At 43.8% G+C, this 24103-nt stretch overlaps 1 protein-coding gene across 1 annotated transcript in view; it reads left to right on the forward strand.

The window, feature by feature from the left end:
- LOC138608383 (venom phosphodiesterase 1) overlaps positions 1-22798 on the forward strand; it is a 37443-nt gene extending 14645 nt beyond the window's left edge. The window contains exons 12-25 of the mRNA XM_069680961.1: positions 2886-2994; positions 4671-4793; positions 7646-7677; positions 7939-8066; positions 9188-9257; positions 9458-9545; positions 10070-10242; positions 14550-14595; positions 14758-14912; positions 16509-16644; positions 18724-18801; positions 18885-19017; positions 21280-21436; positions 22327-22798. Of these exons, the coding sequence (XP_069537062.1) occupies positions 2886-2994; positions 4671-4793; positions 7646-7677; positions 7939-8066; positions 9188-9257; positions 9458-9545; positions 10070-10242; positions 14550-14595; positions 14758-14912; positions 16509-16644; positions 18724-18801; positions 18885-19017; positions 21280-21436; positions 22327-22500 (1602 nt within the window). The 3' untranslated portion in view covers positions 22501-22798. The remainder of the gene's footprint in view (positions 1-2885; positions 2995-4670; positions 4794-7645; positions 7678-7938; positions 8067-9187; positions 9258-9457; positions 9546-10069; positions 10243-14549; positions 14596-14757; positions 14913-16508; positions 16645-18723; positions 18802-18884; positions 19018-21279; positions 21437-22326) is intronic.
- Positions 22799-24103: the final 1305 nt, after the last annotated feature.

Raw genomic sequence — 24103 nt, forward strand, 5'->3', positions numbered from 1 at the left:
GAAACTCGAGCCAATGAAGAGAAAGGACTTTCACAGCTCTTAACTAGCTAACAGTTAGCTCACATTCTCCTCATTTTACCGACTTAACATCAAACACGCCGAAAATACACTCGCGGCCAAAGCCGACGCTAACCGAGAGTAACATAAACATCAGAGCAAACTAACTCACATATTCCTGGACGCACACACCATTAAAAGAGTCTGTTGCCGATCAGTGATGTCTCTGTAGTAGGTGCAATAAACAGGTCCGGAAACGTCTCCCTAAACGTCTAAATTTGAAGTCCATGTGCATTTCCAGTCTTACAGAGATTACCAGGGAGTGTTAAGTAATTATCTACAAAAACATCCCTGAATTTAAAATAAATCCAACAGGAAAAAAACAACGAGGCAAGCCCCTGCACGAAATGTAGAGATCACTGTTTGTGCTTGAAGTGCTGAGCAACCTTTTACATGATTGTAACTCCCTGTAACATTTATCATTAACCACAGGCTGTCTGTGGCACAGGTGTGAAGTCAACTCACTGAGCGTGGGAGAATTCTACGCTTCACATAAGATTGCGTAATTCATAAAAGACTCTGCAGCTTAAAGCCGTAACAAGGGTAAATTGCTCACCTCAGATCTGTTTAATTTGGTTGAACAACTGTTGAGTCATAACCCCCCCGTCATTCACAAAGAGGGCAGAATAAAAGTTCGACTGTGGACACAAAAGAAACGGGATGTGTTTAGTGTAGTTTCTCTTTGTTGTTGTCCTGTTCGCTCCTGTTGTTTGTGTTCCCTTTAACCTGCATTAAATGCTGTTATTGACACCCGGCTCCACCTGTCCACAAAACCAACCTCTGATTGCCTACAGGAAATAAAATCCTGGTTCAGCTGCAACTTTCTCAAACTAAACAGTGATAAAACCGAAGTTCTCCTCATTGGCACCGAATCCACCCTGACAAAATCTGACCACTGACAACTCCTCAGTCTCTCCCTCCCCTCAGGTTAAGATTCTGGGTGTCATCCTCGACAGCACCTCATCATTCCAAGCTCACATCGATAGTGTCACTCGGTCTGCATACTTCCATCTACGTAACATTAATCTCCTCACACCCAACAGCACCTCTGTTCTCATTCACACCCTGGTTACATCCGGCATTGATTACTGCAATTCCCTCTGCCTCTCAAGTCCCTCCATAAACCTCAGCTGGTCCAGAACTCTGCCGCTCGCATCATCACCAGGACCCCCCTCCATTAATCACATCACTGCTGTCCTTCAGCAGCTTCACTGGCTCCCGGTCAAACATCGCATCAATTTTAAGATGCTGCTCCTCACTTTTAAGGCCATCCATAACCTCGCTCCTCTGTATCTCTCTGAGCTGCTGCACATCAACACTCTCAGGTCTTCTTCACCTCACTGCACCACTCGCCCGCCTGACCTAAACACATCTTTTTAGACTTCCTTATTCAGTTTGATCCCTCAACACGAAACCTCTGCACATTCAATTTCACTTCAATTTATACGACCACATAGGTTTGAGTGTTTTATTAGTTAGTGCCTCTAACAATGGTGGGCAACACCACCTCATACCAACACGCTTCAGTACAGGACAAACATGTGAAACACTTGGCTCACGTTGAGAAATGGTTGCAGTTCGGTTTATCCACAAAACTTACTTGGATATGTTTAGGAAAAGTTCAAAGTTTGTGTCAGAGTAAGTTTGTGGTTCGATTGTGCTTTAAAACCAAAGTGGTGTCACTGTCAGGGAGGCTATGCATGTAACGTTAAGTTAGTCCACTTTGACTTTTGGTTTCATCCACGGGTGACGAACTCCAGTCTCCTGGATGAAAGTCCCGTCTGTGTTTGACCCATCCATCATCCTCAATCACCACCCGATATGAGCTTTGTTGTTCTTCAAAATGCGTAACCAGACTTCCTCCTGAAGGCCACTAGAGGGCACTCCAGAAGGCCTCGGAGCAGTAAGTGTGGCTGTAGACTGTTTTGTCTACCAGATGATGCAAAAGTGGCCAAAGCCCTGACCACACCTTTTACTTCAGCAGCAGACTGTCTGAGTCGGAGTCAAACATCTGTTCCTCTAATCTCTGACAGGGCTCAATGCCCTCTTATAACTGTTCTTCTCATCATATCAGTGCCAACCACTGACAGCTGTCCAAAAAGAAAAAGAAAAGAAAAAAGAAAATATCTCCTCTCTGTATGAGCTGTTAAAGTTGATGACATGAAGAGGGATATATAAGGTTACCTTAGTTTCCTCCTGAGACTTTCCACGAGACGGTAACCTTACCTGAGACCAATTAAATCTAACATTCGACATTAACAAGCGACACCCTAAATGAATATGCCTGAAGGTCATTTTGGGCTCTGCTGTATCTTGTCCAGCCGTTATATCTGCACCTCTTGAAGGATGCCTGCAGCTGTTGGAACATTTACAACCTGTTTTTTTCCTGTAGTATTCTCTGAATGAAACGTTAATGGTCCTGGTGAAAAATCACACTTCTTGATTGCTCGTCATAGGAGTGCAGACATTTGCCATACCAATGAGTCAACGGATGAGCTGAACAGGCTGTGTTTTTGTCTGTTTGCAGAATGCCAAAAATACAGCCTTAAAGGATTACCAGGTCATTGTGACCCGTATTTATAGTTCAGCAGGCACCTCTGAGAGAAGAGGCTGAAGTAAAGTGAAGTAATACCAGAAAGTGATTTGTGTTTGGACAATGATGTCAGTATGGAAATGCTCCAGTGGGTTGTATTACCAAACAAATGACGGGTACGAACAAATGAGCTGTGTGGCTGTGGGCTTTGGAGGACTTGTTGCATTTAAGTTTGTAATTCACTGAAGCCATTCAACTACACTAAGTCTGTGTTTGTTTTGTCTGTTTCCTGCAGCTGATCGAAGCAATCCAGGGTGTGGACAAGATAATCGGCCAGCTTATGAACGGCCTCAAGCAGATCGGCCTTCACCGCTGTGTCAACATCATCATCCTGGCAGATCATGGTATCACACTTCATCACACGGCTTGGGAAACAAGTTATTTAAAGCAATCACACTGAAGTCAGGGATCAAATACACATGCCAATGTTTTGACGGGGTTGAGGAAGGAACGGGGGCATCAGCCAGGATGTGACTAATCCAGTTAGTTAGCTAACAGCCTCATTTATCAGCTGCTGAGTCGGGTTTTAGTTTGGGGCAACTTTTTTTATTCTCTACTGCTCTGAAAAAAAATTTGCAGACACTTGAAGCTGGAGATCGGAACAGGACACGCTTTGATAATTCCTTTCTTATGTGGTGCTTTTGGGAAACTCCAACATCAGACACATGAGAGTGTGCTTCTCAGAAAGCATCTCATTTAACTTCTGTGTCAGTAAATGCATTTCAAGAAGATGAACAAGAAGAGTACAATAAGTCTACAATGGAGCAGGAAACAATTCAGAACCCTCAGTTGACTTCGTATTGTGCTTAGACTGTATAAATAATGGATGTAGCCACTGTGACATCATCCATCACTGTTACGTACCCCGTCTAAACCTGTACGGATGGTGGAAAGCAGTGTGATTACTCCCGGCTCCACACCCAAACCCAACCCACCTCATCCAGTCCAGCCAATGAATTAATGTATCTGAATTAGGCTAAGTGTGAACAGGGGCCTATACTGTGAGATGTCTACACCCTACTGGTGGTTAGCGGAAAGTGCACGCTTTGCTCGACCATAACACCAGCGATTTCTTTTACATCATGTGGATGGCCAGGTGCGAGGGCGTGTCTTACCTGGGGAATACATGGTCCCCGGAAGAAGGTGAGCCGTCTGAGGAAGTGTGATGCTTTGGACAATGTTCTGCTGGGAAACCTTGGGTTCTGCCATTCATGTGACTGTTACTCAGACATGTACCACCTACCTGAACATTGCTGCAGACCAAGTCCACCCCTTCATAGAAACAGTGTTCCCTAATGGCAGTGGCCTCTCTCAGCAGGATGATGCGCCCTGCCACACTGCAGACACGGTTCAGGAATGGTTTGAGGAACAACGAGTTCAAGGTGTTGACTCGGCCTCCAGATTCCTCAGATCTGATTGAGCATCTGTGGGATGTGCTGCACAAACAAGTCCGACCCATGGAGGCCCCACCTTGCAACTTACAGGACTTAAAGGATCTGCTGCTCACGTCTCGGTGCCAGATACCTCAGCACACCTTCAGAGGTCTGGTGGAGTCCATGCCTCGACGGGTCAGGGCTGTTTTGGCGGCCATAGGGAGACATACACAGTATTAGGCAGGTGGTCATAATGTTATGGCTGACTGGTCTATTGTGGCGCTGATTATTTTCCCTTCTGGTAGGTGTGGTTTTCAGAGGATCACACATTGCACTCTGCCATCATTGGCAAACCTTGATCCTATCTGAGGTTTAAAGTTGGCTATCTTGCAGCGGACTCTCAAACCTTCCAAGTCTGATTTTTGGTAAATGCAGTCCCAACCCATTGGGGGATTCATTGTGTGAAGCAAGTTCCAAGTCTCTGCAAAATGTTTTTCATAGTGTCAGGAAACATCGGCTTCCTGTTTGGAAGTCGATCTAAAGAACTGGGAAGACTTGGGAATTTAAGTTACGGAGACATGTGGAAACTCAACCGTTAGGGAGCGCGTAATAAGATTGATTAACATAACAGCTTCTTGCTCCTGCAGGTATGGAGGACACAAGCTGCGATAGGAAGGAGGTGCTGCAGGACATGGTGGGATCCACCACGAACTACTGGGTCACTGAGGGATCGTTTGGACGGATCAGAGCCAGAAACAACGACACAGTCTGTGAGTACTGAGACTACGTACCTTAATTCACTATCTTCATATGGCGACCATTTTCCTCTCACGTCAGTCATAATGACGGTTAGGAATTGGTTAGCTAGGAGTTGGTTGTATGCTAACGACAGCTGTTGACTAAAGATGGTTAATGAGTCATCAAATATAATGATCCAGATATATTTCCTTTAGGATTTTCACTACACTTTGTTGTTTAAATGCTGATCAATCTGGAAACACAGCAGTCCAACATTTTACCAGTATTTTCGCCTCCCACCCTGGGCATGGTGTGTAGGGAAAATGGCAGCCATGTTCACATGGCGAAAGCTGCTTTCAGAGCCACACCGACCAGATAAGAATCTAGGTGATGGCTCTGATCCAAGAAACACTGAAATCATAGAAAGGATTATGAGTGGCTTGTCTCACCTCAAACATCCTCACATTTTTCCAACCCTCAGAGGATCATGTTGCTTCTCACTACAGGCAAAAACATGATGAATGGTCATGGTTACATTATTTCAGTGTAGGTCTGTTTGCTTCTGTATCCAGTGAATCAAAGGTGACGTGATTCTGCATGATCCTGAACCTTTTTTCCAAATGTTCAGCCACCATAGAAATCCAACAATTCATCCTGGCGGCACCGACATGTACCCGCCCTGATTAAAACATGTTGTGAGAAAGCTGGCAGTAATCAAACCAGTCAAGTATGAAGATCTGAGATATCATGCATTCTTTGCAGTGTTGGGAACGTGTGCCAAGATTTATCGCTATGTAACCAAAATAAGATGACTGATTGATACCAGAGGGACAATCCCCAATCTCTTAGAGACAGCAGCTTTAAACAATAATATGAATGCAGCACTTTTATTTTGCTTACTTTTTACACCAGTTAATGGGAGATGTAAGCGTTTTTCCATACGCACAAGAGGCTTATTTCTCAGTCGACCTGAGCACTTCTTCTCTGCCAAAGGTTGATCATGAAGATGCTTATTAAACAGAATCATTGGCAAACAACTGAAGTATTCCCTCTGGCAGCTATTGTTTTGGAGCAGCTTGTACATAAAAACATGAAAACTGAGCGGCACTCCAGAGAGCTAAAATATGAAATAAGATCTAAAGTTAGCACTGATAAATAAATAATACATTTAAATAAATAAAGGATCCATCTTTATAAGAGGATCAGTCCACCAACAATGTAAAAACGCAGATCAGCTGCTCTGGCACAGGTACGTGAGCCACTTCCTCAGGTCACAGAGTTTTTCACAAAGATCTAAAATGTGCAGTTTTGCCCAAAAACACTTTGTTCGCTTTTCATATCTTCAAACCAGCAGTGAAGTTTTACAATCTGTCCTCCGGTAGAACGTCTTCAGAAACCATGATGTCATGTTAAGTAGTAGATCATTTTTCACCATAAAAGGAGACCTTGCTTTCCTTATTGTCTGTCATATGTGTGATGTTACGATGTTGGATGTTCATGTGGCAAAGTTTCAAATAATGAGGTAAAAATATGTAAAAGTAATCGGGCTTTCAGAGCTCAGGTGTCTGACTGCTCAGAAATCTTCCGTCACAGCTCGGAGGCAAAGAAACCCCAGAGCATGACTCATAAGTCTGAATCAACAAAGTCCTGCTAGACTTGTGACAACAACACAAATCCAGGCAGGCAAACAAAAAGCTGAATCAAAAACCAGTTCAGGAAACAGACGAACAAACGCTGGAAAGCTAAGGCGCTGCACAAAGACAATCTGGCAGAGAGCTGCAGAGTAAGTCCAGCGTATAAACAACCCCTGAATGATGAAAATAAAATGATTGAAAACCACAGCATCTTTGAGTTAAACGTTTGTCACAGATGTTGTTCTGTGCTGTAGCTGTTGCGCCTAAACAGTCTTCCTAAAAGCTAACCAATCACAGGTGTTGGTTAGCTTGTTTATTATGTTTATTCAGGAACCCCATTAGCAGCACAGCAGTGTGCTCTCGTAAAACGTGTGCTTGTTTTTAGCGGTTATTTGTTTTGGTTGTTATGGTGTCATAGGAAACACTTTAAAGGCTTTAAAAGCTCTATATATGTGTGTTATACTTGAGGCAGGGCGGCCTTAAAGAGACAGGAGCTAAAACAGCCAGTTGCAAACAAGGGCTGAACTGAGTAACTGTAAACAGAGGCCCTATACGATATATAAAGGTTCTTTATAATGAGAATCCCAGAACAGAAGTATAGAGCTGGAGATGGGCATGATAGGTGTCCTTTAAAAACTACTAAAGATGCTATTCTACGCTTTGCTTGTAAAGGTGAAGACATGGTCACTTTGTAAACATTGTTTTTAAATAACTGCTTCACAAAAAAGTGATTATTATTCTGTCTTCAAGCTAAAGTATCACCACAGCACTGGGCGGGACAGTAAGTCAGATCAGTGAGTGAGGGTGTCGTAGTTCCTGTAATGACTCAGAAGTCATGTCTTGTATCCGTGTCGGTATCAGTATCTTGTCGGTTCTTTTATGTCCTGCCAAGTTCCCTCTTGTGATTACCTGCCCCTGCCTTTATGTGTTTCACCTGCGTCTTGTTAGCGTCTCTGTCTCTCCCTATGTAAACCCTCGTGTCTGTTCCCCTGTGCCTGATTGTCGAGCTTCTTAGTGAGATTATCCAGCATTCTTTCCTCGTGTTTCCAGTGTTTAGTGTATGACCAGTTTGGCCATTTGCCTGCCGCCTTTTATCCTGTTGACCGATACTGTTTTGATAACCCGTGTTTTGACCTCGGACAGAATAAAGAGCCTGAACTTTTCATCCGCGTCTATCTGCTCTGTGAGTCCACCAGTTTGTCTGAGCCTGATAATAAAAGGTTACTTCATTCTTCTTTCTTGTTCAACAGTGGACTCAGCTGGACTTGTTGCAAACATGACTGTAAGTATTCGATGTTCTCACCTGCCTACGTGCAGTTTTTACAGTAAGGAGTGCATTCAGAAATCTGATAGCCCCCATCCAACGAATAAGATCATTTCTTATGACTAGGTGCAAGTGAGACCTGCTCAGGGTTTCATTTTCACACACAACAAATGGACACTTAGAATAATGTATGAAAGTGTTTTTCTCTGAATTGCTGAGAAATTACAATTTATTTCTCAAATATGAGAAATAACAACGACCAATTTCCTCTGATTTCAGTGCAAGAAGGCCGACCAAAAGATCAAGCCGTACCTGAAGGCCGACCTCCCGAAGCGCCTCCACTTCGCCAACAGCCGCCGCATTGAAGATGTCAACGTCCTGGTGGAACCACAGTGGCTGTTTGAGAGGTATATCATCACGTGTCATGTCAATCAATCAACCTTTAATTATACTTAAGAGATCATTGAGAGGCAACCCATCCATCCATCCATCCATCCATCCATTATCTTCCGCTTGCTGCACCGATCCGCCTGTCAATCTCACGATCCATTTTACCCTCACTCGTGAACAAGACCCCGAGATACTTGAACTCCTTCGCTTGAGGCAAAGACTCACTCCCCACCCGGAGGGGGCAACCCTCATTTACAATCTCGAGTCCATTACAGAAGCAATTAAAAGACGGACAACAAAGTGTTAAAAGAGCCAGATGGATGGATTTTTCCATGTGTCAGGCGCACTGTGAATAAAAGCAGTTTTATGACCTAACTCGAGGAACATGTAGTACGTGTCTGATTAAACCCGTCTGAGAGATGAGTAACTTTTGTGAGGTACGATGGTAATTTTCCAATTACAGCTTTATTGACAAAAAGGTGGAAATGAAGTCATGTCTCTCCAGGAGAGAGGACCTTGTTATACGAGACACAGTGATAAGTGTTATAAACGTCACCAGTAATGAATCACAGTGCAGAGCGATTGGCAGAGTCAAGACCTGTGAGGGTTGAGGAGGGTGCGTGCCCGTTTGCTGAGCCCCATGTGTTTCTCTCTGTTTTCGTTCTCACCGTTCTCGCCTGAGGAAGCGGTTACGAGCAGGATACGACCCCTCGGATGAAATTCAGATGCCTAATTAAAGGTGGTTATGCGTTATCGGTGGTTTGAAGAGGACACAGACAGTCCTTGTTCTTCAGTAAGCAGCGTCGGGGGAAGAAAGAGCACATCAAGTCCTTTCAGGTTATACAGAATACCCACAACAATCCCTGGAATAATCATGAAGAGATCTGCGTTGTAATGAGCTCTTTATTCAAGCTGTGCAGGAGGTTCAAGATGCAATTTTCCCATTATAATGAATGTAAGTCATGGTCTCTGTAGGGGGTTTTTAGACCACTGATTGAAACCAGAGACTTAAAACATCCCCATGTTTACTGGTTACTGCTTCAGCCTCTAACCCTTTTAATCACTGCACATTTACAAATCAGTCAGACACCGATCAAGCAGGTCTTTATGATAAAATCTGTCCTGTGTTTCCTCTCAGATATCCAGGATCTCTGTCGTTCTGCTCGGGTGGCGCTCACGGCTATGACAACGATGCTGAGAGCATGCACGTGAGCGCTGACTCTTTTACTAAAAGCACAAATGTCTCATTCCTTGTATAATTGATAGCACGTCTATGTAATTGCAATCAACTTCAAAATTCATGCCTCATTATTGACAATCTTGAACTTTTCTTTAATCAACATGACCGACAAAACCTTTGACGCACTGACATGAACAGTTTCAACCCTCCCTTCTTCTTTTCTTTCAGGCCATGTTTGTCAGTTACGGACCCAAGTTTCACTCCAGAACAGAAATCGAACCGTTTTCCAACATCGAGCTCTACAATCTCATGTGTGGTGAGTTAATAGGGGTTTCTCGCCAAATTGCCGCCAGTAGAAAACCTCAGACTGACATACAGACCGTAAGACGTCTTGTTTAGAGCTGCTATTAAATCAGATACCACAGGGCACACTGAACTGAAAGCACAGATGTTATCTAGAACTAGTCAGAAGTGCCTGCAGAGGCCTGACGCTTGTTTGTGATAAAGAACAGATCACAATGAACATACTGTTTTTTTCCTTCTCATATCATCCTTTAGTAGTGACTAACGCTGGAGCCGATTGTGCTTTCACAATCTTAAACTCAAACATTTAAACGAGGTAGCAGGTTGCATAAGAACATTTACCGCGTTAGGTTTGCAGACAATCAAAACTTCCACGGGGCGAGCGTGGACATAGTGTGAAAAAGGACGTGATTGTGGAAGCTTATCAAGTTTAGATGCTTGAACTCAATGTTCACTGTGAAGTATTACTTTGATTACACAAAGTTTCAGTCTTTGAAAATGTTGATCCCTGACCGCTGAACTGACTCTTTCATGCAGACTTGCTGCAGATTTCGCCCACTGACAACAACGGGACTCACGGCAGTATGAACCACATGCTGAGGCAGCCCTACTACTCACCAGCGCCCCCGGCAGAGCAGAGCGGGCCTGTCCAGTGTCCGCTGACCAGCCTCGACCCTGCAGACGACCTGGGATGCTCCTGTCCTTCACTGGTGGGTAATGTAACACCTACATATTGCAGAGTCGCATCGAACTGGAGGGGGGGGATTAGCACGGACCTATTTCTATTTTCTGTTTGGATAGAAAAGACAGAGAGCCTCGTTCAGGATGTTTTCTTCACGTCCTCTCTTGGGGTCTCTTTCAGAGATCCACGTTAAAATCAGTGTCTAACAAGCCGACTGTAATCCTTCATCTCTGACGTGACTTGAAACACAAAGAAGTTGTCTGGAATTGTTTTGATCTTTGATCCACAGCTTTAGTGTTTGGCCAACAGCAATACTCCAATAAATGTGCTTTCTAAAGGCGAGACTCTGCTGGCTGATAGTTTGGTATCAAAAGTCTGAGCTATGTTTTGAATAGCTAATTCCGACTCGATTCGCTGCAGCCCACATCAAACAAAAGCTTTTTTTTATGTCTAATTGCATCAGTCATGTGTTCCCAAAGATAAGGCTTTTCACTTTCCAAATTGCCTCCTAAAGGTGTGATCAGATTGTAAACATGAAGTTCAAACATGCACGGATGCTCATTTATTGGAAGAGCCAATAGAAAGACGACGCATGCACTGATTCTTTGGCAGATGTGTTGATTGAATCCCAGCACGATGCCAAACTGTTGAATACACACCAGTGTTTACCCCTCTGTATACGCCAACGTCCTTGCCTAGTACCTCTTTGCAGGTTAAAGTAAGCAGAAAGGTTATTGTTGGGACGCACCGCAGCCATTGGGGAGGAATAGAGAATTTTAATCCAGGATAAAAATTTTGGGCCAAAACCGAATTTTTGAAGAGTGTAAAAAAGGTAATCCCACTCCAGCCGATCAAAAGCTTTCTCAGCATCAAGTGAAAGCAAAATCTCTGGTGCGTCGGATGGAGAGGGACTATAGAGAATATTTAAAAGGTGCCTAATATTGAAGAATGAATACCGGTGCTTCACGAAGCCAGTTCGGTCTGCTGAAATGATTGAAGGGAGGGATATCTCAAGACGTCGGGCCAAGAGCTTTGCAAGAAGCTTTACATCTGTGTTCAAGAGAGAGATTGGGCGATGTGAGCTACACTGAAGGGGATTTTTGTCGTTCTTTAAGATAAGTGAAAAAGTGTTTCTGAGAATGTTTGAAAGAATTCGGACGGATAGCCATCAGGCCCTGGAGATTAACCGCTTTGCATACTCCTGATTGCCTCTACGACCTCCTCAAGAGAATTATCATCCTCTAGCTCAGCTGCCAGCTCCGGACCCACTCTGGGGATGTCAATATGTACAAATCTAAGGTTATTAGTTGTGTTCGACAGAGAGGGAACACAGAGGTAGGGCAGTGCTTATCCAGGCGCTCTGACAATGACATCACATCTATTCAAAGGGATCTGGTGGTGGTTACAGACTCTGAACTCATCTCAAACTCAGACATCACATCCTGAGAGTAACAGACCTGTGACCAGCTTCACAGTGATAAAACCATTAGCCCCGTAACACAAACCATGGTCACAGCCTATGATGCGGGCTGGGCCAGGATTACACGTTGATTACAAAGTTTGGAATATTCCTTTGGACATTAAAAACAGTGTGGTGAATGAGCCTTTGTGTGTGAGGCAGCAGATCAAGATCACGGTCAGGTCAAGATCAAGATATTCACTCTTTTGGTTCCTAGTTTGAGCCAAAAGCGCTCCATCTTCCCAGAATGCAATCCGGTGGCTTTCATCCAGTCATTCCCGTCTGACATTTCAAAGCTGAGGCTGAAGCGAAGTGACACTTCTCAGTCTCTCCTGTTGTTGTTTGCAAACATTTCTCAATTGGTTCTTTGTCTCCAGTTTATCCCGGACAATGCCCTCTTGTATTCTCGGAAAAGGTTTTCTGGTTTTGTAAAATATCTTTTATTGTAAACCTGTAATTAATTTAGTTCTCATTCAAAGTCTCATCGTCCTGAACCCAGCCTCCGAAGTCAGCGTGGACGTTTTCTCGGTTTATCTGCCAGAAACAGTTGTGACCGCAGCGGTTACAGGATGCTTCTGTCAGAGCCCAGACAAAGACAGTGTTGCTCAGAGACGTTTCAGCTGTAAATTCCCGAAAGCCTTCTCACCATAACACATCGATGACATGTGTGACCCGTTACGTCTAGTCATACTGCTTTATTTATTAAAGGAAGACCCTCAAGCTATCTGTTTTATGTTCACATCTGCTTCCTGCTGTTTGCCAGGCAGATCTTCTGCTCTTCCCTCGCTGTGTTTGGAGCTGCAGAGCGATTCTGCAAAACCCCAGACTGTGTTCAACGCCAATTCTTTTCTTGCTGTTTTATTCTCAGCCTGGCAGCTGTGGTGTGGTGATGGTTAGGGTAAGATTACTGTAATGGAAAAGGAACTATGGCTAAATATGAAAAGTTTACGGCAAGCGCTAGTGATCATGATTTATAAAAAGAGCAAAAGGAAACACAGAAGTCTGAGGTGTTATATCTCCACCACCTCCAAGATCTCCACATCATGACTTTTCACTTGGTAGTGTAAGGACACACCACTTCCTGGACAGGCCCGGGACGTCAATTAAAAAAGAAGTCATCGTTTGAGGTGACGTCAGGGTTGCACACACTGTTGGCCTTGTGGTATCTGTAGTGACGTACACGTTGCATTAGAGCTGGGTAGTGTCAGTCGGCAGGAGTGCTCTTAGTAACTCAGCTTAGGAACGACTGACCTCATCTAAACCCATTCAGCTCTATCTGTTGAATCCAGCTCGCCTGCCGAGGAAACAGTCTCCTCTTATTCTTCTCCTCAGTCTGTTGTACTTCTGACCCTTCCCTTTGAAAACCGGCTCTGTAATAAGAAAGAAGGCAACTGTTTCTCCTCCTGCGTCTGTATCAGTCATTATAGAAGTAAAAACTATTCCTCAGTAACACAAAACAAACTCTAACACTCATAGTGTTTCCACAAACGAAACTAATACAAAGTCGCAGGGACCGCGCAGCACAGAAGCTGTTTTTATCTTTAGAGAGCAGCTGCACTTCTGTTTGATTAACCGATTGAGTTTCAGTCTCCACCGTGACACAATGACCAGGTAGAGAGGCTCAAAAGTTCAAAGAACAGCATTTATTTGACCTCTAATCGAGCCAAAGCCCTTAATAGATAAAATGATGCAGCGATGACATTTTTCTGGCCACCTTCCCCATCGCATTCTTGTGAACACCATATCTCAGGAACACCTGGAGGGAGTTTTATACGGTTCGGTTTATTTATTTATATTTTTACGGCTCCACATATGACGGCAATCTCCCTTCACTTGACCTCTCATGTACCTATTTGTTCTGCTCCTGTGAGAAGGAACCCACAGAGAAACACGCTCTCTGCTATTATGTCCCTCCTGTAAATGATTATAGTGCAGCCTCTCCTCTTTAATGTAGGCTGTTGCTTTGATGTAAATACGCTATACTTAAATAAATACTTATTCGAGCAGCAAAGTGTGGTAGCTCTGAATTTCTCAGAATCTTTATTTTTGTTGTATTTTTATCATGTTTTGTCGACTGCTGATGGCTGTTTCTGTGGGGAAGATCTTCTTTCATTGAAACGGAGCGAGTCTGGAGGATGCCGCCCACTTCCAGCCGAGATGGAGAGTTGTTTTCGTGGTTGCCGTGCTGGTGCAGAGGTTAAGAAATGGAGATGTAAGCCCTTTCTGCCATCAGTCGTCGTGGGAGGTGTAGACACTCTGCCCCACAGAGGTGATGAGCTGGAGATGTTGGTGAAGGCTCAGAAAGTATACCGTCAGACTCCAGCGTGGCTCTACCCGGCTTCACTCTCATACAGTCAGACAGAGATGCTCAAGCTAGTGGCAAGAAAAAAGGAGGGGGTCTGGCTTTATTTGTGAAACAAAGATGTTGTTATCCTGCTCGTGTTGCTTTCAAGGAGAAAATGTGTTGTCCAGATGTCAAAATATCATTTGCGTGCGACCATACTGTACCAAGAGAATTCAGTCAAGTGCTCCATGAAATAGTTGCCAGGATACAGACCAAACATCCTGAGGCACTTTTAATAACATCGGGAGACTTCGATCATGTGAAGAAGGAGGAGGCCATTTGTAAACAACACGGATCGTCCACAAACAACGGTGGCTCTGTCTTCGCTGCAGGACGGAGAGATAGAGAAGATCTTTGTACCCACAGTCGTCACACTTTTTAATTCTTCTGTAAATAGTAGATGAGATGCCAGACGAGTGAATTTCCCTTTGGGGATCAATAAAGTTATTGTGTCACATATAATCATGTAAGAGTGTACTGTGCTGCGTAGAAACAGAAACATGGAAATGAAATGGGTTTTTTCTGTCTTTAGACTGACAATGCCGTCAACAGCCGTCTGAATCTGACAGAGGAGGAAGGTGAGGACGTCTCTGCTTACATAATTACATGAAGCTGAATGTATTCTGAGGAAATGAATTGCTCTGATCAGTCTCAGTTGTGTTGAATTGAATATATTATTCATTTGAACACCCTGCTGATTGGGAGTAAAGTTCTGATCCAGCTGAACTTTTGTCCTTCAGTGTCGGCTGCAGAGAACAAGCACCTGCCGTTTGGTCGTCCTCGGATGCTGCAGCCTGATCAGAGTTACTGCGTCCTCCACCACGAGGGATTCATCAGCGGCTACAGCCACAAAGCCCTGATGCCTCTGTGGAGCTCCTTCACCATCGACAAGCCGGTAAGTGTGTCAGGGGGACAAAGTAGGACAAAGTAAACGTTAGTGATGTCAAATTTGGTAATTCAGTTGTGTAAACTACCTTGGTGACTTGACTATCACATGTTTGTTAGTAGTTCTTAAAACCGTATGTTTTTCCAATGTAATGTAACCAATCTGCATGGAATGTTGTTACACGTCCAAAACTCGTCACATGTGAAAAGTAGGAAATGTGTGCTGGTGGTGGAGAAGATCACCGTCTCCCTGAGGTTGTGGCAGTGCGATGAAAACTGGAGGAAGAACGCCAAAAGTTCAATCAAGCAGTCTGCAGATAATCATGACATATCGAGTGAGGCCAAACAGTTTCTCTTTTAAACGTTTGACAAGATGGAGCAGGGAAGAGCTGACGGAGAGAGTGCAGAGAGTGGAGGCAGCCCGGGGCGAGAGGCAGTTTGGGGAGTCATGGAGAAACATAAACTAGACGAGTAGGCGCTTAAAGATCAAAGGGCGACAGGTTGCAGGCAACAGCCCCGGATGAGAGAGCGACCTCTTGGTTCTCCCACTTCCAGAACCTCGTAGACACACACCTGACAGTGGATGCAGCCGACTAAGAGATACCTGCAGTCCTTAGTAACAGCAGTCTTGCAGCCTTCTTCTGCTGAATAACAACAAGCCTGATATGTGGCGTCTCTCAAACATCCTCCTGGTGCCTGAAGCTGGAGATCTTTCAAAACCTGACAACCATCACTATCATCAGCCCGACACGTCTCATTGCAAAGATGTACAACCAAATAACACGTTCGACCTCCACTTGAGAGAAAACCAAAATGGCTTCAGAGAGGGGAGAGACGCAGTGGCTGTGGCCCAATCCAGGCGCTGCAGAGGAGACGGAGGATGCGCTGTTCATGTAGACCGTTTAGATTTCCTGTTTGCGTCACCAGCTGTTCCTGTCGTTACCTTTGCGCCACCCAACTCCGCTCCTGTCGCCCAGCAACAGGTAGCTAGCCGGCTAACTAGCTAGCATGACTATATAGAATATTTGTTTCAAGGGCCCTTTCGATTGAGTTGAAACCAAAAACGTATACATTTAAAGGTTTATTCTTCCGCCGCGTAAGAGTCCGACATTTTGTTTAATTTGGCGAGCAATGCAACTCGGGATATGTTGGGCCGCGAAGGATGCACCCGATGGATCCTTCGTGGCACGGGAAAAGGAGGACGCATTTGTCGGCTGCATCTGAATGATAGGACAGCCTTCGACGCGCCGCTGTTACGCAATCAGCCTTCAAATACCCCCTTCGAAGGCTGCAGCCTCTGGATTGGGACACAGCTAGTAATCCAGATCCTGTCCTTGAGCAGCATCGTCGAGGAAGCAAGAAAACGGGCTGAAACGTTCATTATGATTGTTAGGTGATGATTTTATTTGGTATAAAGTAGTTCCAGTGAAAAGAGATCACAATTAGGCAGCTGCTGCACAGTTATGCTAACAGACACAGTCACTTGATCCCAGCGCTTGGGACATAAAAGCAGAATTATTTAATTGTCAATTGTCACTGGCAAAAGTTGCCAACGTTTGGTCTGCATGTGGATGTAAATTATAACCCAATCTTTCAATTCTCGTAGATAAACCTGGACCCTTTGGCACCAGTGACGTCAGACTGTTTGAGGGCTGATGTTAGAATCCCTCCATCCAAAAGCCCCTCATGTCTCCCCAACGACACTGCTGGGAACATGACCCACGCCTTCCTGTATCCACCCAGTGAGTATGCATTGTCAGCCACCTAACACAAAGTGACACAAAAGCACAGTCAGCCTGGTCAACAGGCCTCGTGCGTATGTGCACAATCACCCAGACCAAGATGAAGCATCTGAGCAGCTCCTTCACTCACTTCCTGCGTCTCTCTATCTCTCTCACACTTCTCAGACACTTTCCTGAATCCTCGCTTCCACAGAATTTCAGCCCCTCATTATTTGTGTGATAAGATGTGTGAATGTGTATTAAAGTGTCATCCTCGCAGCGGTCCTCGTCAGTGTTTCCAGGGCGCCATCGTAGTGTTTTTACTCATAACATACCCCCTCCTTTCCCAACACGACCTGACGCAACCTTCATCATTGTGAAAATGATTCTTCGCCAGACGTTTTATGTTTTAAACCGCAACATAATCAGAACACAGGTTTAGCAAATTCAATTCTGACATCATTGGTTTCTGTCAGGTGAATAGGTGAGGTCTGATCATGTGACCTGAGCAGAGAAACATTTCTGAAAGTGGTTTTCTTATTATTGTTATTGGTTTCGACGGCAGTAAAAGAGGCTTCAAACCAAACCTTAGTGGTAAATACCAGCAAACACCCACCAAAATAATGAGGAAGTGTTGTTTACCAAGAAATCTGGCATGAAAACGTTTCTTTCTGAACACAGGGTCAGGGGTCACAGGGTCACAGTCAAGGTATTTATTTATTTTCTGCCAGAAGATCGAACCGTGAAATTTCATTCCGTGTTGGTTTGACGCTGTACGCCCGATTGCTGGGAAAATGCACTCCCACTTTGTTCAATAAAGCATTTAGTAACATTTGATTGTGACATAAATTAAATAAAGGAAAGACTTGGTGGTCCAGTTTCTCGTTCATGCTAAGTCAGTGTTTTCCTGCATCACAAATGCACAGACTATCCATCCATCCATCCATCCATCAGTCCATCCATCCATCCATCCATCCGTCCATCCATCCATTATCTATACTACGTGTCCTGTCCTCGGTCGTGGGGGGGGTGAAGCCTATCCCGACGAGCAATTTCGGAGGGAGCCCACACATGCACGGGGAGAACATGCAGACTCCACACAGAAAGGCCCGCTACGTCTGAACTGGGATTCAAACCAGGAACCATCGTAAAGCCCGACCTTTGACTGACTGCTATTCATTTATTACACTTTCTGTCCTGTAGTTATATTCTTCTCCAAGTCCCAGCACAGAATACAAACTCCAAAACATTCTAGTTCAAAGTGATGTTTTGTGTTGGCGGTGTTTTCACAGATCTCACATCACACATCATTTTCATAAAAAAAAAACCCCAGAACAATTCCTCTTCAGTGATTCCTCTTCTCCATGTGTCAAAGATTATCATCGAAAACAGGGAAGAAACATTGTCAGGGTGAAGTCAAGCTTTGTAGCCTTCCCAAAAATGGGAGGTAACTACTTCCATTGAGCTGCACAGGAACTCTGCCTTTCCTCAAATTATTGGATTTATCACGCTCTGATTAGTTGCCCAGTATTTCTGGAAGGGAAATGTTGTTTTCTACAGAACTTGCAGCGGGTCTGTTGTTTTTATTGTTCACAAAAGATTTTCATCCTTTTGTAAAAAGAGAATCTGGTGCACCAAGTCAGAGTGAGAGAAATCAGTCCTTTTTATGCCAATTTTCAGAAAATGGGGCGTTATATTTATAAGTAAAGGGATTGTATCGTCCCTGTGCTGATCAAAGCTGTCAAAGGAATTCAACTAAAACTGGTCTTGCATTGGGCGCCAACGCCAAGGCTTAAATGTAATGGTAGGTTTAATGGTTTTGACGTAGAAACGGGAAACTGATAAAGTCCATCCATCCATTTTCTTCTGCTTATCTGGGGCTGGTTCGAGGTGGCAGCAGGCTCAGCAATGTGACCCAGACGTCCCTTTCCCCAGCCACCTTTTCCAGCTCCTCCTGGGGGATCCCGATGGTGTTCCCAGGCCAGATGTGATATACAGTCCCTCCAGGGATCCCACATGACCATACAAGCTCAGTGAATTCTTCCTCTCACCACACATTACCGCATCCAATTATCTTGGTCTCTTGTTGTGTTTTTGCAGATCTGAATGCATCAGCGGACCAGCAGTATGACGCTCTGCTGATGAGTAATGTGGTGCCCATGTACCCCGAGTTTAAGAGTAAGTTAATATCAATGCAGAAACTATAATTCACATATTCCCTTTAGTCCTTTCTTTTAATCCTCTCTTCTCTCATCTTTTAGAGATCTGGGACTTCTTCCATAACACACTGTTAAAGAGATATGCTGCTGTATACAACGGTGTAAACGTAGTGACCGGTCCAGTATTTGATTACAACGCTGACGGCCAGTTCGACACTCCAGAGCAGATCCAGCAGTAAGTTCAATATTCTATGGAAGATCGTAATATTAGCTTTAGCCTTTAACACTGTTTTTTTCTGTCAACACAAAGAGCCTCAATTCCTGCAAATGTGTCTTTACCTCCCCACACTGAAACAAGAGAACTGGTGGAACCGATGGACAGAACCAGTGACATCCGCACCAAGCCAAAAACTGGTCAAAGTTACGAAACCGTCAGTTTGGTAACAATTAGTCACAAAACGACTTTATTATGTTAGAAATAAACATCATGGTTTGGGTTAAAAGAAGCATGTTGGACTCTAGCTTCAGTAACATACATGACATATTATATTTTATGTTGAAGTTATAATCTCGAAGATCTCAGTTTCCTTCTCTTTGGCGGCACCTGTGGCGATAAACGGTAATAACGGGAGCACACTTCCCAGATATCCACACAGTGCTGCATGTGTGACGTCCACGGTCGGCTCCGGTTGTAACTCCTGATTTTCCTGGCTGACGGTCGCTTTCCTTTTCAGACTGTTTGCTTCATCTGAGCGTCGAGTTTGTTTCTTCTTCTTTGGATTTTCACTTCTTGTTGAAGTTGTATCTGTAGTCATCCATCTTTTCTTTGTTTGTTCAGCCATAGTAGATTACTGTTTACTCGCAACACTTGCAGAGAGCGGAAAAGCAGCCGCTTAGCTCCGCCTACCCTCTCTGGCAGACCAACCACTGCTGGCTGATGGAGAACGCGTCACTAACTGGGCGCCGCTTGGGATTTTTTCCACCCAGCCCATAATAATACTACATTCTGCAAATGCAAAGGCTTTCATCAGCAGGCCATCGGCTCAGTCACCATTGTGTTACCTCATTCAGAGAGAGACAGAGACTTAACAGACATTTATTTACATGAACATCTTTAATAGTCACAGGTTGAGATTTCCATCATATTGAAATGGTTAAGCATAGTATTGTTTTATATTGGCTAATAGTTGTCTATAAAAGAAGTTCCACTGAACACTTGAGTCACTGTTTAACACATTAATTTGCAGATTAGCCGACCACTGAGGTATAATTCATGCTTCCTTACCGTTTAATTTACTTACAAACTAAGCAAAGTGAGTGCTACCTCGACTTCAGACTCCAACAGAAAGCAATTAAAAACATAAAAAAAAACACATCTTGCAGGACAGAACAGAGAAAGCGTCTCCACCTGTTGTTGCATTGTGTTATCATGATGGCATTATCAAGTGTCGACATCCCCTGCCATCTCTTTCACCATACTGGTCTGTAAACGGTTGAACACAATTTGTGTGTATTTCTTTGGAAAAGCAGGTCGTGCATTCTTGGAAGTGGCTGTCAAGATCTCATTCCCACAGAGTGGTGAAATTCATAAGAAAATGAATGTGTGAAGTGCAGGGTGTGTTTGGTGACTTTCACAAGTGTTTCAGTTTAAACACATTTCTGACCCATCAAAGTTCAGTTTTGGCATTTGCTAAAGTTTCCCTCATGAAGTTGATTTTGAGGTCAAAGCGATTTGCTGCTGTCTTTTAGTGGAGCTTGGCCTGTTTCTGATCGATTTGGATGATTTAAATGCAAACTGTTTTTGTTGTCAATCATTATGAAGTGGTTTGATCTCGAACAAGACTACACGTGTCGAAACACCCGCTAAAAGGCTGCCAGCATTAGCAGCGTCAAATTCATTACATTTTGTAAATTGGATGTGGTGTGAAAAAATTCCAGATATTATTTTTAGGCCAAAACACAAATCAGGGCCGTCTTTGCCTTCATGGAGGAGACGGAGGGGTGTGTGTGAGGGACCATTTTGAAGTTTAAAAATGGTAATAAAAAAAAGCTTTGGAATCAGATTTGGTAAAATGATTAAAATAATAATAAACTGTGCCTAAAGTATCGTCATGTCATCGGGCCATGGGTGATTCTGCCCACATACGATGTGGAGTTCTGGTTCTGGATCTTAAAGCGTCAGCATACAATGAAAGACAGCAGCGTGCTTTAAATGGCAAAGCCTCAGTGCACAAAGCCAGCTCTGTAAAGAAATGCTTTTCCCAGTTTAATGTGGAAGAACTTGACTTGCCTTCAAAGAGCCCCAGTACTCCACCTCATTCCAGACCTCTGGGAGGAACTATGAGTCACACTGCAAATTATTAGTGTGAACACATCATGCCTATTATTATTATAGTGCTGACCTCATTGACCACATTTGGCTGGAATGTCCAAGTGGCGTTGCACTTTGAATGTCCATTGCTGTTGATAAAGACTGTTTGCTTCTGTTTGACTCCAGCTTTGTGTCCGGCACCAACATCTCCGTCCCCACACATTACTTTGCGGTGCTGACCAGCTGCAAGGACTCGGCCGTACCTGTCTCCACCTGTGTCGGCGAGCTGCAGACCGTGTCCTTCATGTTGCCTCATAGACCGGACAACTCGGAAAGCTGCCAGGTAAGAAGTCACAGGCAGAAAAGGTTTTTTGGCAATTTAAAAAGGGGGTGCAAGCTCAGCTCATTGGTTAAAGGCACAGTCCTTGACGGGTTCCCGGGTTCAACACCCACACTCAGCCCCTTAGGCCCTTGAGCATGTCTCGCCCACTCTCTCTTCCCTTATTTCCGACTCTATCCACTCTCCAATAAAAAGGCCAAAAAAATCTTAAAACAATATAAAAAGTAGATGCAAGGGGAGGAAAGGCAAAATGCTGTGCAAAACGTTTCAAAAAGTGGTGAAAAATGGAAACGGTTCACCCTCTGTGGAGCAAGAATGCATTAATAAATTCTCTATTAATCTGTCAATTAAATATTGAGATTTCTAGAGATGGACTGGAATCTTTGGTCAAAGGTTTGCCTTATAAGGAAGGTCAGGGGATCACCAACAACATTAGGATAGATCATCTGGCGACCATGAACACTTATAGATAACCTCATAGAAATGTAGGTGATGTCTCAGAGATACATTGTCTTTAGTGACGTGTGAAGCTAGAGTTATGGTTTAAGAGTCCCCAAGATCTCATGGATTAATCTGCCGGAGAACATGAATGTCAAAGTGTTCTGCCTGTCTGCCCAGTAGGAACAAAGTTTCCTCGATCAACTCAGAACTTAGATGTTATATTGGTCTGAATATTGGACAAACCAATCGGTGAAGTCAGACAGTTGTTTCTAGTTTCTAACTCCTATCGAAGGTAAGAACCAACCCTACCATGTGCGGTGTCACAAACTTAGACGGTTAACAGGAAGCAACAGAAAAAGTAGACCCAATATAAACACACATCATTAATAAGCATCGTTCCAATATTCAAATTTAAGAACAAAAATCGGTCAACTTTTATTTTGTATCGACAGAGTGCAGAAGCTGAATCTCATTGGGTTGAAGATCTCATGTGGTTCCACCAATCACGAGTCAGAGATGTCGAGTGGAGTACCGGGTTGGACTTTTATCAGGACAGCACACGGCCAATCCCGGAGCTGCTGAGGGTGAAGACCCGCCCCACGGCTGCCATTCAGAGAAAACAATGAAAGATGAATTTTCTGTAAACATGTCGTGATGTCGAGTTCGTGGTCTATGATTGTTTTATCACTTTTCAACACTGGACTCTAAGTATCTATGATCCAACACTCTTTATTTATTCGGTTTCTAATTTTACACTGTTAATTATTTTTATGTTATTTCATCATGAAGTAGTTGAATTGTCATGATTTGTATCGTGTTGATTTTTTAATCTGTATATAAGATGATTGTTTCACACAAAGCTCAAATGAGACAACATGAAAGAAGACGTTAAATCTTTTACATCTGCGGTGCAACAGACTCTAAATACACTCATCAATGATTTTGCACGAGTTTGGGAAAACTTTGAATATGTTTTTTAAGCCTTTTGTTTGTATATTGTGCAAGAATGATGTCGACTTAATTCAAGAATGTTGCTGAATTCTTTCAAATATATTTTTCGTAGCTCTGATGAGCACAAGTCACATGTCTCTCTCGTCCTTTGTTTTTGGGGCGGCTGAGGTTTCACAGGTGGATCATTTGTTTAAGACCTAAAACCAAAACTTTCTGCGAAGACGGATTCCAAAAATGGTACGTGTGGATTTTAAGCTTTTATCATGTGGATAAACTGAGTAAAGGGCTGCTCGTGTTCCTCGTGTAAAAAATAAAACAAAGCTACGCAGAGCTGTAGAGAGATGTGCAGCTAGGGTTACCTACTGTTAGCTAGCTACCCACTGGCTAACGGTTAAGTGTGGTTCTATAGCTGTGTCTCCATTCAGGAGCTGCATCCTTCGAAGGACGTGGTCTAAGGAGGATGACTCATTCGTAGCCTGTGTAGACGCTGAGGCCGAACTGAAGTGAGGCGGTCTGGTCGACGGAGGATTTCCTGTTTGCGTCAGCAGCTGCTCCCGCACTTACCCTTGTGTCACTAATCGCTGCTCCTGTCGCCTAGCAACAGCTAGCTAGCTGGCTTACTAGCTATCATAACTGAGGTCTCGTAACTTCACCTGTTATTTTAAAGATAATTTGTTTCAGGGCCCCTTTTTTAACATTTGTGTCTCAGCTATTTGATTGATCTGAAATCAAAAACTCGCTGGTTTGGCTCGGTTGGTAGAGCAGGTGCCCCATGTACAGAGGCTACAGTCCTCGTCGCACTGATCGCAGGATCAACTCCCGGTCTGCCGATACGTTTGGTGCATGTCATCCGCCACTCTCTTCTCCCCACATCTCCTGTCTCTCTTCAGCTGTCCTATGAATAAAGGCAAAAAGCCAAAAAAATAATTAAAAAATAAATAAAACTTTTATATTTAAAGTTTATCCCTCAGCCGCTTAAGAGTCCGCCATCTCGTTTGAATTGGCGCAATGAATCTCGGGATGCGTTGGGCTGTGATGGATGCACCCGACGGATCCTTCGTGGCCACGCGTTCGCAGCCTTCGACAAGCTGCTGAGACGCAAGCGGCCTTGATTTACATCCTTCGAAGGCTGCAGGCCCTGAATTAGGACACAGCTTATATGATTGATCGGGTTAGCCAGTTGTCACCAATCACTTTTGATTAGATCAGTTTATCTATCCTTCTTGAGATCAAGATTAACATTCAAAAATACTTTAGTTTAAAACATCAAGAAAAGAG

The sequence above is a fragment of the Semicossyphus pulcher genome, unplaced genomic scaffold, assembly GCF_022749685.1.
Source record: "Semicossyphus pulcher isolate SPU_LCO1_2020_fin unplaced genomic scaffold, fSemPul1.0.p SCAF_5, whole genome shotgun sequence".
In the NCBI taxonomy this organism is placed as follows: Eukaryota; Metazoa; Chordata; class Actinopteri; order Labriformes; family Labridae; genus Semicossyphus; species Semicossyphus pulcher.